This window comes from Microplitis demolitor, chromosome 7 (assembly GCF_026212275.2).
Source record: "Microplitis demolitor isolate Queensland-Clemson2020A chromosome 7, iyMicDemo2.1a, whole genome shotgun sequence".
Classification (NCBI taxonomy): Eukaryota; Metazoa; Arthropoda; class Insecta; order Hymenoptera; family Braconidae; genus Microplitis; species Microplitis demolitor.
The window spans coordinates 21,860,926-21,874,867 of record NC_068551.1 but is presented as its reverse complement, the minus strand read 5'-3'; the positions used below and the strand labels follow the sequence as shown (position 1 = coordinate 21,874,867).

Here is a 13,942-nt window from a genome sequence, read left to right as displayed (position 1 = left end):
ATAATTTTCTAAAATAGATTTCTGTTAAACAGTAGTATAAGTTGTAGTAATTCAAGTAGTAGTAATAATAATTAATCTTACAATAACTGCTGCCTACGTTGCTTTCATTTTTAACGGCCTTGTATTTTTGTAATAATATCAGCAAATGGATATTTAAATATATACTTAATATATAATACGTCTTGTGTATTTCGGTCTGTCGTAAAGTAATTCCGAGTGATATTCACATGAGGTTTTCAAGTATTTGTTGGTCTTAGGATAATGAGGATGAGAATGACGATATATATAGTAAATATAAAATAAAAATTTTATAGAGGCATTGTCCTGGGCGTTGACCACCTGCAGCTGGATAATTTTGTTATGTTTTGTCAGATATTTAAATCCCGAAATAATTGTTATAAATATTTTGAAGAGTTAAGTGAAAGAGATTTATGTAGTTATCGTGTAAACACGATAAAAAATTTGAGATGCGCATTGTTGGTTACCGGAGGTTGAGTATCATAATAATGCCGGGATTGATCAACAGAACACAAAGGCAAATGCACTATAATGCTCAAGAGATTCCTGTACTGCTGTGGGATGTACTGTTGTATGATCATCAGTGTAGGCGTGTTTAGGATGCCAAGCTCTAAGATAAGATGATGCTCGCATCCTCAGTCCGCGGTATTCAAAACCGCGTATCCGAGGATTATATATTTAACTATCTTCCTGGAATATATATATTTTATTTTCTTCCATCAGTTTTCTCTTCTCGTCGGTTCGCTTGTCGTCGTGTATTCAATTAGATGACATCAGCTACTTCTTAAAGAGTAAATACGCGGAATTATTTTTTTACTCAAAATTTACTACAACCTAAATCTCTCGATTTTTATTTTTAAAAAAAAATTTAACGAGAAATTTATTTCTGGATTTTTAAATATTTTTATATCGGTAATCATCAATTATTTTTACTTGCCGGATTAATTTATGAACGAGAATAAGCGGCTTCAAAAAATTATTTTAATCAATTAAATTTTATTTCTTGATGCAGTGAGACGAAAAATTATCTGTCGTGATTAATTTTTTTTTATGGAAATATATAAATTAAATATTGATTTTACTTGATAAGTTTTATTGCCGTTCATTATTTTTAATTCGACAATTTATATGCTAAGTAACTTCTGATTATTTTCTCCGACAAATCAATATGATAATTTCTAATAAAAAAAAATGACTTTTTGAAGGTGAAATCCAAAGCAGAAGCTTTAATAATTTTTTTTTTTTTATACACTACAGGAAAAGATTGAAGGATCAATAGAAAATTCAAAATTTTTGGGTGATTTTCAACAGACCGTAACTACGAAAAAAATGGTCGTACAAGGAAGGAAAAAAAAGTAAATTGTAGCTCCGAGTGTCTACTTTTTTGATAAAAACTTTGAAGATTTTTTGCGTCAGCGGTTTTTAAGTAATTTTAGAAAAACCAGCAACAAAAATATTTTCAAATTTTTTTACTTTTTTTTTTTTTGGTCTACGGGGGTGGGAAATTTTTTTTTTCGCTTAACGACTCTGAGGATCAGATACCTTCATTATTTAGCTTTAATTTCATTTTTAACAAGAAAGGATCCGTTTGTATTTTGAAATTTAAAAAAAAAAATTTTTTTTTTATCAAGCACCAAGTCTGTACTGAGTCTGTATTGAGTCTGTATTTTCTCTGGAAACTTTGACAAGGCCTCTAAAATCACGCTAAAACATGAAAATTAATGAAAATGATGATTTTTTTCTATATCAAACACCAAGTCTGTACTGAGTCTGTATTGAGTCTGTATTTTCTCTGGAAACTTTGACAAGGCTTCTAAAATCACGCTAGAACATGAAAATTAATGAAAATGAAATTAACGCTAAATAATGAAGGTATTCGATCCTTTCAGTGGTTAAGCGAAAAAAAAATTTTCCACGCCCGTAGACCAAAAAAAAAAATTAAAAAAAATTTTTAAATATTTTTGTCGCTGGTTTTTCTAAGATTATTAAAAAATTGCTGTCGCTTAAAATTTTTAAAGTTCTAATCCTAATGTAGACACTCCAAGCTACGATTTTCTTTTTTTTTTCTTCTTTCTATGACCATTTTTCTCGAAGTTACGGTCTGTTGAAAATCACCCAAAAATTTGGAATTTTTTTTCGTTCTTTTAATTTTTTCCAGTAGTGTAGTTCAAAAATTATTCACCTTCAAACCAATAAAGTTTGCAATAAAAAATTTTCTTAAAAAAAAAAATTCTAATCAGAAAAAATTGATCCAAAAATGTGTAAAAATATAAATTATAAAATTTCTGAACCTTTGACATTAAATAAGTTTCCTCATTAGCGTATTAAAAATAAAATAATTTGTTTTTGACTGAGATTAAAAATGTTCTGAGTGTAATTGAACTTGGAAAGTTGAATTCGTAAATAAACTCGAGTACCAGAAGTAAAAGGTCACACTGAAGAGTTCGCAAGGCTTAATTAACCTTTGAACTTATTAGCATCGGCTCGTTAAAGTCCCAAGTAAAAAACATATTCCCGTCTTCTTAATAACTAATTAATTATAGTGCGAATAAATAGAGATGTTAGTAAAAGTAAGATAGTCGTTTTATTTGTGGATACAGGAAGCATAATTCACGAACGAACAAAGTGGGAAATGATGGGTGAGGTCGGGATTCTAGCCCCGGGTATCTAGGCTCCGTAGTCATGGAAACGCCTCCTCTAGAAGTCATCCCCGGTCATTCGAGAGTGAGGGTGATTCGCTCGCGTGGCTCTTAAAGCTCTTAAAAAATCATTGTCTTATCAATTGATCGGATAAACCCCCGGATGCGTGATTGCACACCTGGCGACCTTCAGTAAACTCAATTAAAATTGTTATTCATCTGTAACTCACTTACGAGTCGATCGATCGATCGCTGCTCGCTCTCTGAGGTTTGCTCCTACCCCGACTCTCTGGCTCCGGATTATTTATCACTGACTTTAGGATTTCGGGTGTCTTAATTAAAAGATCTTTTTTTTTATTACCAACATTATTTAATTAAATATATACAAAACGTCATGACATACATATTTATATATATATTTTGTTCTATTATTAATATACTTACAATAATTAACATAAATTATTTCTACAGTAAATTTAACTCTGTCTGCGTACCTTAAAAAATAAAGTGTCATTTGAGATCGTTTCAATAAACGTATAAATGTAAAAACGTTTTTTTTTTCACGCAGACATTTAGCTCGTCATCATCATCATCATCATCATCATTAATCATTTATTCTTAACAATAGTCAATCAAACAATTTTGTTTCCTATTTTATAATTAGTACATAATCACAACATATATAAACATTTATATACTTTATTTAACTATCACTTTTGTACCTTTTTCTTACAAGGTACTTTCACTACTTTGTCATTTCTATTTATCGTCTACTTGGTTTTTATCTTTATACACACACTGATGCACAAATAATACTATGACCTTTTTTAAATTCATATAAATAAATTATTCATTTATTTATTTCGCGTTGCAGGTCCCAGGAGCATGAGATGCCATTGCAAAGGCATAAGGGTGTAGAAATTTTTTTTCATCCCACCCTATCTCGGGAACTGTAAGGGCGTATGAAAAAAATTCAAAATAAAAATTAGTTTTTTTTTAATTTTGAATGAAAAAATTCATCTTTTGGTAAAAAAAAATTTTATACGCCCTTATGGTTTCCGGTGTCACATACGCCCTTGTGTAGGATACCTGCAAGGCGACATTAATTAAACATAAAGATAAATCGTTGATACTGAACGCTCTAATTTGGCTCTCACACATTTTATTGACCAATAAAAAATTTTATTTATTTTTTATTATGAATTACAAATTCGTGAGTTTATTTTTGGACCCCATGTGTCAAATCGATACAACACAAGTATCACTGAATTTTTATTATAAATTCCCAGCATTCGAACTATCGCTGTCGTTTAATAAATAAATAACGTATTTTTAAACAATTACTCGTAAAGTGCTTCGAATCGATTGTTTTATTTATTTTCTATGGAAGGATAAATTTAAATTTACCTTCGCTACAAATTGAATCAGTCTTTTAAATTCATATTTATTTGGCTGTTGTGTGAATTTATATCACACGTCAATTCAAGACGTTCAGTTTCAACGTATACACTTTTTATTTATTTTTTTTTTTTTCATTACTGTCGTTACCATTTTCCTGCTTTTCCATCGTCTTATATATTATCTTATCAACAATTTATTTACACTCATCTAAACGTTTATTAATAAAAAAAAAAATAAATTATATCCCATCTTAAAAGCTTATGCTCCACATATATATATATAGCGTATCGTACAATCTACATAAATTTCTACAAGAATATATTTGCGTGGTAACGCGTTCGTTCTAACGTGCAATCAACTATACACATATTTAATATTATTATTATAAATATTAATTAGATTTATTTAAATATAAACCTACACTGTTTCCAAACTACTCTGCATGGTCCTCGTTGAGCTATGACTAGTCCTATTTATTTATATATATTTTTTTTTACTTAAAATTTATCATCTTTCGGAAGAAATAAAAATATATAAATATAAAAGCCACTTGGACTTGACTTCCCTTAGGCCTTAAATAAAATAAAACTAGAGTTACTAGTGTATTAATTTACTTAGAAAATAAATTACATGACTTATTGTCCGCGACAATGTCCGTCCCTGTACAACGATTGTCTCATTACGTTGCGAAATATAAATTATTAAAAAAAAATTACTTATAAGGTAAAGTGATTGTTTATAGAATTGGCACATAAATTATAATTGTTTGGTAAAAAAAAAAGTTTGTTTTACTTTTCACTTATTACCGGGGAGTATTGAAAACTCAGCGAAGCGGCGTGCAAGCTTCTGTCATCGACGGGAACATGTAAAGTAGTGAAGCTCAAGTGTCTGACCTCGCGAATAGAAGGATTTAAGCAGGGCTCGCTTGAGGACTTTACCATGTCTCACATGGCTTCAGTACCGTACGCAGTGCTGACGTGCTGATGATGGATGTCCTCGATATTTGAGTCGCACTGCATTACCCACTCCCAGATCCTCTTGGTGACGACCTTCTGATCAACGGCCGTTTCTAATCCGTAGCTATTCAATAATTTTCTCAGCTTATTTTTGTTCTCGTCGATATTCAATCTCTCGTCGACGATCGTGTCCAAGTAGAGGAGGCTGTCACCTCGTCTGGGTATTTGCGTGTTCTCGCTTACTTCAACGCTGGTTGAGGTCGCACTGTGACTTAATTTGCTTACACACCAAGTGTCCTTTAGATATTTATTTATCTCCGTAACAACTGCACGTTTCTCGGGCTTGTGTTCAAAGACTCGTCTGAAGTAACGCAGCAGACGCGGAGTAAATCTACGGAATGTCCCGGGAATTTTAGTCGTCCGGCGCTTGAGCCATCTCTGAAATGACGAGTAGTCGGGGTCTTGAATTGGGTCAGCACTTTGCCACGGCGGGTTACCCGTCAGACAAACGAACAAAACTATACCGAACTGCCAGCAATCGGCACTGCGCTTGCAAGTGTACCGCTCATTTTTAATTACTTCGTGGATTTCCGGAGGCAAAAACGGCACCCATGTGCACCGGATCTTGTTGACCAGGGTCCCTTCGCGTTTTATGCATCCGAAGTCACACAGTTTTATTTTCGACATGTCTTGAGCGAACACCAGAACGTTCTCCAGCTTCACATCGCGATGGGCGAGTTGCTTAGAGTGCAAAAAGTCAAGCGCCGAGGCCAATTGACTGGCGATTTTCTTGCAAACGTCCTCGTTCAAACCTCCCGCCTTTACGTTGCCAGCCAGGTCACCAAAGGGTGCGTACTCCTGGGCAAATATGTAACATTTCTCTGCCTTGAATGCCACTGCGTATGAGCTGAGGATATTCGGATGCGGGCTCAAGTGGTATGAGTAGTGAAACTCCCGGTAAAAATCTTTTTCTGTTGTCAATTCCTGGTGCACGGCTTTCAGGACGACCCTTGTTTGAGTTTTGCGGTGTGTCGCCAGTAAAACTTTGGCAAAACTACCCTCGCCTAGGGTCTTTTCTACATTGTACTCTTTCAGAAGATCTATTTCCTCTAGTACCACTTCCTGTACCCGGTGAATACTTGACTCTTTTTCGTGCAGCTTCATCTGTAAAATTAAAAATATAAATAAACTTTGTGCTAATTTACTACTATTACTACTACTACTACTCTTATACAAATAAAAAAAAAATTTTTTTATTTAAATAAAACAATATTGCGCGTCATCCTTTGACCTTAAAGGTAAAATTACTTTGAGCTAAAGCTCGAAGCCCATTTCCCTTTATCCCCTTACATACAATATCTATCACATCCCCCTTGTATATATTTATTTACGAACGCACTGAAGATAACAATCGATTTACGTCAATTTATGTTACGTCACTGGTTCTTTGTTTGCGCATTGTTGACAATCGTCAATTCAGATTATTGAGGGAAGAAAAAGTACTCAAGCTATAAATTTATACTTTTCAATAATTGCCACTTGCTTTATTAATTACTGACAATTATTGAAGCAATACTTTTTTATTGATAATAAATTAATAATAATAATAATAATAAAATGTGTACGTAAGCGGTGGCACTGAGACGTAACGCGAATAATGCCGCGGTGTCTGGTGTGTTGCAGGCGCTTTTATATTATGTACCGGGAGAGAGGGTATCAAGACAAAAATAGTTTTCCTGGAGAATAAATACAACATCACACGTTAGTGAACGACGTGATGCTTGTGTAAAGAACCCAGTGAAATGTATACTCGTCACACAACATACAGCTCTTCCGACACTTTACTCTGTTGGTTATTTCTTAAAGTTTTGTATAAGAGGGCTTTCAAATCAACTCGCCTATCTTTGTAATGCATCTCCGATATACAACATTCTACAAATTGAATTTCATGGATTGTGTGCTAAATATATATATATATATATATATACTTTGGTACTTTTCGCAAATGGAGTAAAAGCCGTGGTGGGCTTACGCTTTCCTATTTCACGTGGGCGAATTCAATTAAGAGTAAACTTTTTTTTTCGCTACCATCTGGGTGTAATTAAAAAAAAAAAATATCTTATACATATTAATTACTGAGAAATTAGAATTTTCCGTGTTCATAATTATTTTTCAAGAATTTTTTTTTGTTGCATTTTAATAATAATTAAAAATAAAAAAAAATATTGTGGGTATTCATTTAAAAGGGAATTTAATCCTTGACAAATTTTATTATTATAAAAATAAAGTAAAATCAATAGTTAAAAATATATAGCCATTTAAACTCTCAGCCTGATTAAAAAAAAAAAAAAAAAAAAACTAATTTAACAAGCAATTGAACCTTTTAAATAATTGATTTTTATCTATTTTTCAATCAGGCAAAAAAACCAGACAATTAAATTTCCTTTGAAAAAGTCCTTGCGTCTGGTTTATTTAAATTACGGCCATTGAAAATTTTAGTTGATGTGAAATTTGTCAAAATTACCAAAAGCAATAACCATAAATATGATACATTGACAATACACTAAATTTAAACGGCAATAAAATTTTAAGTATTTACTTAAACAAATATAACACGAATAAGAATCGATATTAAGTTGGCAAGTGGTCAACACACGAGTTGATTGGAAATTTTCCAAACGTGCTTTTTCGTATATTTTATTTTTCATCCCACACTTGCACACCCCTCAATCTCGCTATCTTTTGCTCTCTTTTTAAATATTCCTCGCTAAAAGAAGACAACGACGACATGGTTCGCATACACTTACACTTGATGGGTTAATCAAGAAACCTTATTGACATTATACAGTAATAGACTAATAGTATTCTTGGCAACGTAATCTCAAATTCAAAAGATCCCGACAAAATCAATAGCAAGGACTCCATAAATAATAATAATTATTACAAAACATGGATTGCAAATGTAAAAATTACCCTAAATTCGGTGTTAAATTTAGACGGTGTGAATTTAAAATTTTTACACCACCGAACGTGTAAATCTATACAGGCCATCTTAATTTTCCGTTAAAAAATTAAATTCAAATGTTTAAATATTGCGCCATTAATATACTTATTAATTAAGGATTAAAATTAAGTAATTAAAAACATTTAATGATCAATTGTTGATCATTAAACAAAAATATACTGAGTAAGACGGAAAGGTGTAAAAAAAGGAGATTACACCAAATTTTACACCATTATTTCACGACACGGCTGTATAAAGTTCTCCGGGTCCAGTTTTACACCGAAATTTTTGACAGTGTACCATAAACTTTGTTATTTATTTTTCACGCTTTGACATTTTTATTGTTTTATTCAAATATATATTACACTAGTTTCGACTTGTGAGATTTAAGATGTTATTGTTCTATTAGTGGGTCACTGGATCAGGACATTATCCAGTTTTATTGATTTAACTTAAAAGTTTTAAAATTTATTAATACATAAATATATATGCATACTCATGCATCGATTTGATAAATCTAGCCTTGACTTTATTTTCGTAGCTTCCTTATCCGAAATATAATAATAACATTTAATAAAATGTTGTAAAATAAATAATAATAATAATAATAATATCAGCAACGTCTGAGTACACGAGGTCACATGCTCTTATGTATGATCTCAAACAATTCTCTGCCATCATATTTTATTTCGAGTTGTAAAATTAATCCGTAAGGGTCTATTTTAATCTGTTTCAAAAACGCTACACACGTTTTTGACTACACGCACGTGTAGTTACGTCCAATAATATGTAAATTATTTAATAAATTACCAGCATTTATATATTTACATATACATATACGTAATGACGTACGTAAGGTGTCAATAAAAACCGGTTCGTTAAATAAATGGTTAAATAAACAATATCCGTTTAAATTTATAATTATAAAATACATAAAATAAATTATTAACTTACCGTTTAATCCCGTGAGATTTACTGGAGATCCACGTTATTAATTATAGAAAACTTAAAGTTCGTCAACAATTATTTATAAAATTACGACTAAGAAATTTTTTTTTTTATTTAAACAAAAATAATCGCGGGTTTTTTAATCACTTGTAATAACAATAACATGTTACTGCTAAATAATCACTTGGAAATGAATTAAAAACTCAACTGACGATGTAAAAATTTATTGAGAACGTAAAGTGGCGAATTACGTGATATATTTTCCTTAGCTTGGTTACATTTTCAGCGATACGCGTATATCTCGCGTCTGGAGTGGGTATAACACCCGGCGTTGCTTTTATAGACCCGCGGGGCCGCGCAGACGTGGAATGATTATAGACAAATGAGAGGAGTAAGTCTACGTACGTACGTACCTTGTATGATTTATTATGTGGTGAAGAAACAATTAAATGACTACGGGGGTTGTTTGTTCAGGGGTAGCACTTTAACCCTTGTGGTCAGTCGGGGGAAATTTTCCGGTCTGTTAATTATGTTTTTGTCGTGAATTATCGACGCCCGGCGCCCTTAAACTCTCACGATTATCGGTGACGTAGATAGGTACGTCATCAAGGGAAAGCTTTGTTCACAGCTTAACAATTTATAACGTCATTATTTTTTTTACGCAACGATAAGAAACTCAAGGGATCGTTATTTATTATTTTTTCACAAAATCTAATTTATTCTTATACATTTTATTGTTAATTGTATTGTAAAAAATCTAGGGTTCATTTTTTAATCGAATTTACTCCGTCACACAGAGTTTGGAGTTTACACAAAAAAATAATTTTTTGGCGCAAGGAAAATTTTTGTTTTTAATTCTTAATGTAAAAAATTTTTTGAAACAAGTAAAAATTTTTCGCGCCAAAAAATAATTTTTTTTTTTTTTTTTTTTTTTTTTTTGTGTAAAAAAAAAGTTACTCCAAGTAACGAATTTTTTGTCATTGGAGAAAATTTGAATTTGAATTATTATCAACTCTGATTAAAAAATTTGAATGTTGAAATAAATTTGATATTTAATAAAAATGAAAAATCATAAGTTAATTATTTCATTTAATTAATAAACTTCCTCGGGGTAAATTTTACTCTAAGGGTAATAAATAAAAATTTATCAGCGCAATTACTCCTCTAATATTTTCACAGTAATATTATTATTATTTATTGATTTAATTGATATAAATATTTAAAAACAGATATAGAAAAAAAAAAGTTTTCTGAGTATAAAAAAGTTTTATAATTGAAGTATAAAAATAAATGTAGGTACATAGAATTTCTAGACAGTGATTCATGTTCCAGTTAAATACAACTAACAGGAATAATAATAATAGAAAAAATAAGGGTGAGGTATGGGCTTGCACGTGGACTCTTGGAAAATAAAGAATAGAATGGAATATACCGCAGGTGGTTAAAGCTGACTGTCAAACGAACTGTAATGCAAGCTCATGTATTATATCTACATATATATTTTATATAACTTGATGGTCCGTGATGAACACGTGGCTGAACAATAAGACGTCTGGTAATCAATACATCGGACAATCAAAGTTGCTCTCTGGTCGTGTCACATGTAAATATAAAGTCCCGTCCACGTTCTATATAAAAAGTGTGTTGACAGAAGCCAGAAAAAAGGCAAAACTAATTTTATTATTTTCGTGTCTTTTCATTAGCGTATAATAAAATTCACGTTGGGAATATTTTGGGTCAATAGGTTGACGAGCTCATAAATTTATCCGTAGATAAACATTTATTGTGTAACTATTATAGTCAGAGCTATTTCGTGCTTTCATTAAATCACGGGATTTCCTAGTCTGTGTAATAATAGCTGATTTTTTACAAAAATAATTCAGAAAAAAAAATTTCGCGTGAAATAAATGTAGGATGTAAATAAAAGGGATTAAATGTCAGTTGAATAGTCACCGAGTATCTAGATATTAATGGACACTTAAATATATTATCATGGTTGCTTGTACACGGCTAAATCCCAAGTACCACGATTTAGTTCTCTGGAAATAGGCAGAGCACATGTTTCAGCGAACGCGATCGGTGGTCGAGCTGACTTTTATAAAATTTTTTTTCCAGCTGTTAAATTTCTTTATTTTTTACTTTAATTTAACTCCATTCGTATGATTTATTTATTCTGTTTAATTGTTAGTTTTTTATTTTGATTTACAGTCCTATTATTTGATGATTAATGCTCGGTCTCAAACCAAAATGATAAATATAAAATATCTTTAATATCTGAAACGTATGTTACACGTTTAGAAAGTTGTGGGCGAGTGATAGATGTTTTTGCGATGGCAACGGAAATTTGCCCCATTTTTCCTGTTTGTTTTACCCTCATTTCTTTTTATTTATTTATTATTGATATTATTAATCTTTTTTTATTTAATATCGTTTACTAATAACAATTATATTTTACAAATTTGTCCGATCAATCCTGATAAATTAATCATCAAGTTTAATGATAAAATATTTTATGGCAGACCAAAATACCACAGACATATTTAAATATTAACTGTTTTTAACAAAAATAATAGATAAATTTATTATTCAAATCATCATGTCTCGATTGTTGTTTCTTGGTGAATTTTATTTTTGGATACCGCTAGCGATAGTTAAATGGTCGCATGTATATTCCGTCATTTTAATTCATCAGAAGATACCGGAATTATATTTAGCGGGAATTTAATTTTTCATGGTTTTGTTTTAAGTCTTCGCAAGTTTGATTGACTTGTCTTTTGATACTGCAAATAGATGTGCTCATGCAGTTGAATTTAACAAGTTTTCAAATATAGCATGATAAAATTATATTTCTCCGATAGGTCGAGTAGTGTCACTTGAATTATTGATAACTTTTAGCTTTTTGGTCGTTTTTGAATCAACTTTATTCTCATTTTTAGAATATGTATATGGCAGAGTTATGGAGTATTGTCGATAAAAATGGCCATAGTCTTAAGAGGACAAAATTCCGAGGGCCCATTCCCAACGCCCGTGAAGAAGCTTCGCTTCAAAAATTTTCTCAAGATTAAAAAACATTTCTTAGAAAAAAATTTTCTCTCACCTCGGGAACTTATTTTGAGCGAGTTAAAATTTTGGAATTTCAAATATTTAAAATTTTTTATTACCTGTAGTAATCATGACGATAAGAGAGATAAGTTACAAAAATAAAGAAAACGTTTGTACGATGACTTGCTCACGATTCGCGATAAAGTACTTGAGGGACGTAAATGGATTAGTTAAGAATCCTGTTTGAGTGTTAAAAATTCATAAATAATGATGATAATAAATGCTGTGTTGGGATTCTGCTCGAGGCGACAAGTGGCCAGGTAACACGAAGAAAAAATAAATTGAAATAAAAAATAGAGAATCTGGTTGTCGAACCGGTGTCGTGCATTCGTTGAACAGTGTCTTCAGAACCTATATAAAACAGAGGCTCGGTCAAGACCCTGGTGTTTAGTCGAGTGCGAGCTACGAATGAAGATGTTTAATGTGAGTATTTTTATTGTTTCAATTATATTTCGTCTTTATTCTAATAGTTGTGATTACATTTAAATTTGAAGACTGTATAATTTCTGATGATTGTCAGAGTTGTGAATAATTAAAGTGTCTGAAATTTTTTAATTTTTCAGTTCGTGATACTCTGTCTCTGTATCTACGGAGCGACATGTTCTCCGACGGTTTTGTACTCAAAGCCAACGGTAAACGCCGACGAGGCTGGAGAATCTGCAGTATCGGATGTTGGGATTATTACTGACAAAATGTCGGATTCAGAACGTGAATTATCAACGCGAATAGAAGTACCGGGAGCTAATAATACTGCTGAGAAAATACAAGTTTATCCGCAGTATCTGCCAGGCACGGAAAATCTTGCCGAAAAAGCTATACCGGAAGCTGTGATACGACAAATTGGGTACCCTTCTTACCGCCAACAGTAACCAACAATGAGATGTTAATTTACGTCTTGAAAAATTTATGTATGAATACTATTTTGTAGAATGTAATGTCAGCGAATAAATTAATTATAAATGTATCCAATAAACAAAAAATAAAGAAAAATTAAAAATTTTTCGCTCTGTTGGAGATACATCACTGCAATAGCAACGTTATTTTTTCCTTAAGGTGTAAGAAAAAAAAAAAAACTACGAAATCCTAAACAAGAATCCAAAATTTTTAAACTTCCCGCTGAGAAAATTAAAAATTTAAAAAAAAAAAAAAATGGTTATTGGTTTCGGTCCAGTTTTCAGAAATCGAATTTCTAATAAATCTTGACCGTTAGATCTTCTGGGAAGATATTCTGACTACTTCAAGATGATGTCCGAGTGTATATTCGTGGGGCTACCTTCGGTGACTAGAACCGTCAAACATGTCCACGTTCCGAAACGGCCCGTATCAAGGAGTCTGTATTTTTGTCCCTGTTGGAGATAGACAACTACAATATTAACGTTTTTTGTTCCTTAGGCTGTAAGTAAGTGGAAAAGAATATGAAAACCTATATAAGAAGCCAAAAATTTTTCATATTGGCAGATGTGGGGAGACAAATTAAAATTTGTACTTTAAAATAAAATGGCGGCATATGATAGAAAAATATTTAAAATATTAAAAAAAAAAACTTGAGTGTTTGAACAAACCTTGGTGGAGAAATAATATGCAGAAGGGTGTCCTAATACACTTGGAGATTTGAATTAAATTGCTCCAAGTGTATTGCAGCTAAAAAACGTCACTTAACTGCTATTTCCCACCAGACGATGCCAGATGATTTTGATCAGGAACTTGGAAGCCATCAGCATCAGCCATCAGCAACACTTTACATTACCACTGAACACTCAACACTTAACGACACCACAGATACTTTGCATAATTTGAATTTTACAAACACTGCACAATTTAATTAAACAATAACTATGAGCTACAAATTTAATGGATAATTACACGACACCATT

General features: G+C 31.7%; 2 protein-coding genes across 2 annotated transcripts; one reads left to right on the top strand and one right to left on the bottom strand.

The window, feature by feature from the left end:
- Positions 1-3,137: 3,137 nt before the first annotated feature.
- LOC103569482 (serine/threonine-protein kinase meng-po) lies at positions 3,138-9,255 on the bottom strand. The gene is made up of 2 exons (XM_008546798.3): positions 8,973-9,255; positions 3,138-6,178 (listed from the first exon to the last, which is right to left on the bottom strand). The coding sequence occupies exon 2, from the start codon at positions 6,176-6,178 to the stop codon at positions 5,003-5,005; it is 1,176 nt and encodes a 391-aa protein (XP_008545020.1). The 5' UTR covers positions 8,973-9,255; the 3' UTR covers positions 3,138-5,002.
- A 3,165-nt stretch (positions 9,256-12,420) lies between these two features.
- On the top strand, positions 12,421-13,067 carry LOC103569483 (uncharacterized). Its single transcript, XM_008546799.1, has 2 exons — positions 12,421-12,491; positions 12,632-13,067. Exons 1-2 carry the CDS (start codon positions 12,477-12,479, stop codon positions 12,935-12,937), a joined length of 321 nt encoding a protein of 106 aa, XP_008545021.1. The 5' UTR covers positions 12,421-12,476; the 3' UTR covers positions 12,938-13,067.
- Positions 13,068-13,942: the final 875 nt, after the last annotated feature.